At 33.4% G+C, this 1,214-nt stretch overlaps 1 protein-coding gene across 1 annotated transcript; it reads right to left on the reverse strand.

Moving 5' to 3' along the window:
* LOC149058106 (uncharacterized) lies at window positions 1-893 on the reverse strand. Its single transcript, XM_089220523.1, has 2 exons — window positions 95-893; window positions 1-11 (listed from the first exon to the last, which is right to left on the reverse strand). The coding sequence occupies exons 1-2, from the start codon at window positions 891-893 to the stop codon at window positions 1-3; spliced, it is 810 nt and encodes a 269-aa protein (XP_089076649.1).
* Between the last annotated feature and the right edge of the window lie 321 nt (window positions 894-1,214).

Below are 1,214 nucleotides of genomic sequence, written 5' to 3' on the forward strand. Positions count from 1 at the left end.
TTATTCTGCACCTACAATGAAAATATTTGGAATTTAATATTAGGTATTTCATTTTGAGATATATTAGTATAATATTTACAAAAATTATACTTACTTAAGAAATTACACTGTATTATTAGCGTTTTTTTGATGTTTTCCAACTTAAAAGATCGGCGATTGTCTACCAATAAGTTTTTGAGCATAGAAAAAGATCTTTCTATGTCTGCTGAAGTAAGGGGTGCATATTTGAAGTACAATAAATCGTTTGCCGTCATATCATCAGGTAGATCTAAATTTGCAATATTGTCTTCTTCGCCACTCAAAACTTTGGAAATTTTACGAATTATGTTGTACCCGATATTTTTGTCCAAAACATATTTTAGTTTTTTTTTAATTTCAATTCTGTGATGTCCTAATTTTGTAAATGTGTCTTGGATTTCTTCGACTATTTTAAGTCCTTCACTTAATAGAATGCTTTGTTCTTGTAGACGCGTGATCGCTATTGGTAGGCAATCAAAGTTTGATTTGATATAAATCAAGTTAGCCTGTAGTTGTTGGAGTTTGAAAACATTTTTCGATTTTTTTATAGCCACAGCATCGCTTTCGTCAAATGATTCAAAAATACGTTTTATAGTTTCAAAATGTGTGCAGTAGTACGAAGCAGCAGTTAACCATGTACCCCAGCGAGTGATAACAGGTGATGGGGGTAATGGTAAGTCAGGTGCTTCATTTCTAAAGTATTGTATTCTATATGGACATTTTCGAAATACTTGCTTAACGTTGGCCACTAAATCGTCTACATTTCCAAACTGTGATTGAATTTCTTCGGCCACACGATGTAGACCATGTGCCATACAAGTGAGATGAATCATTTTCGTGTAAAAAGATTGTAAAGTACGAGCGGCCTTTGTCATATATGGTGCGGCGTCAGTCACAAATAACAGGACATTATCGTACTGTATTCCGTCGGGCCATAGTAACAACAGTGATTTATCTAATGCTTTACATATAGTACTATGATTTGCTTTTTCCAGTTGATCAATATTTAATAAAAATATTTCACCAGGAGAATCATGCAAGAGTGTTCCAATTATTGTGCTCACTATATACCTGCCCTCAACATCTGTGGTCTCATCCATCGATATCCATATTTTTTTACCGTTAACTTTTTCTTTAATTATTTAAGTTATAACTTATAACTGTCAATACATTTCGTGGAGAGCCACGAGCAGCTC

This window comes from Diuraphis noxia, unplaced genomic scaffold (genome assembly GCF_037042655.1).
Source record: "Diuraphis noxia isolate RWA-SAM2 unplaced genomic scaffold, SU_Dnox_SAM2 contig0002, whole genome shotgun sequence".
NCBI classification, from domain to species: Eukaryota; Metazoa; Arthropoda; class Insecta; order Hemiptera; family Aphididae; genus Diuraphis; species Diuraphis noxia.

What these genes read in the sequence shown, in the direction of transcription:
- LOC149058106 (XM_089220523.1), bottom strand. Translation starts at nt 893, where the DNA reads ATGACAAAGGCCGCTCGTACTTTACAATCTTTTTACACGAAAATGATT.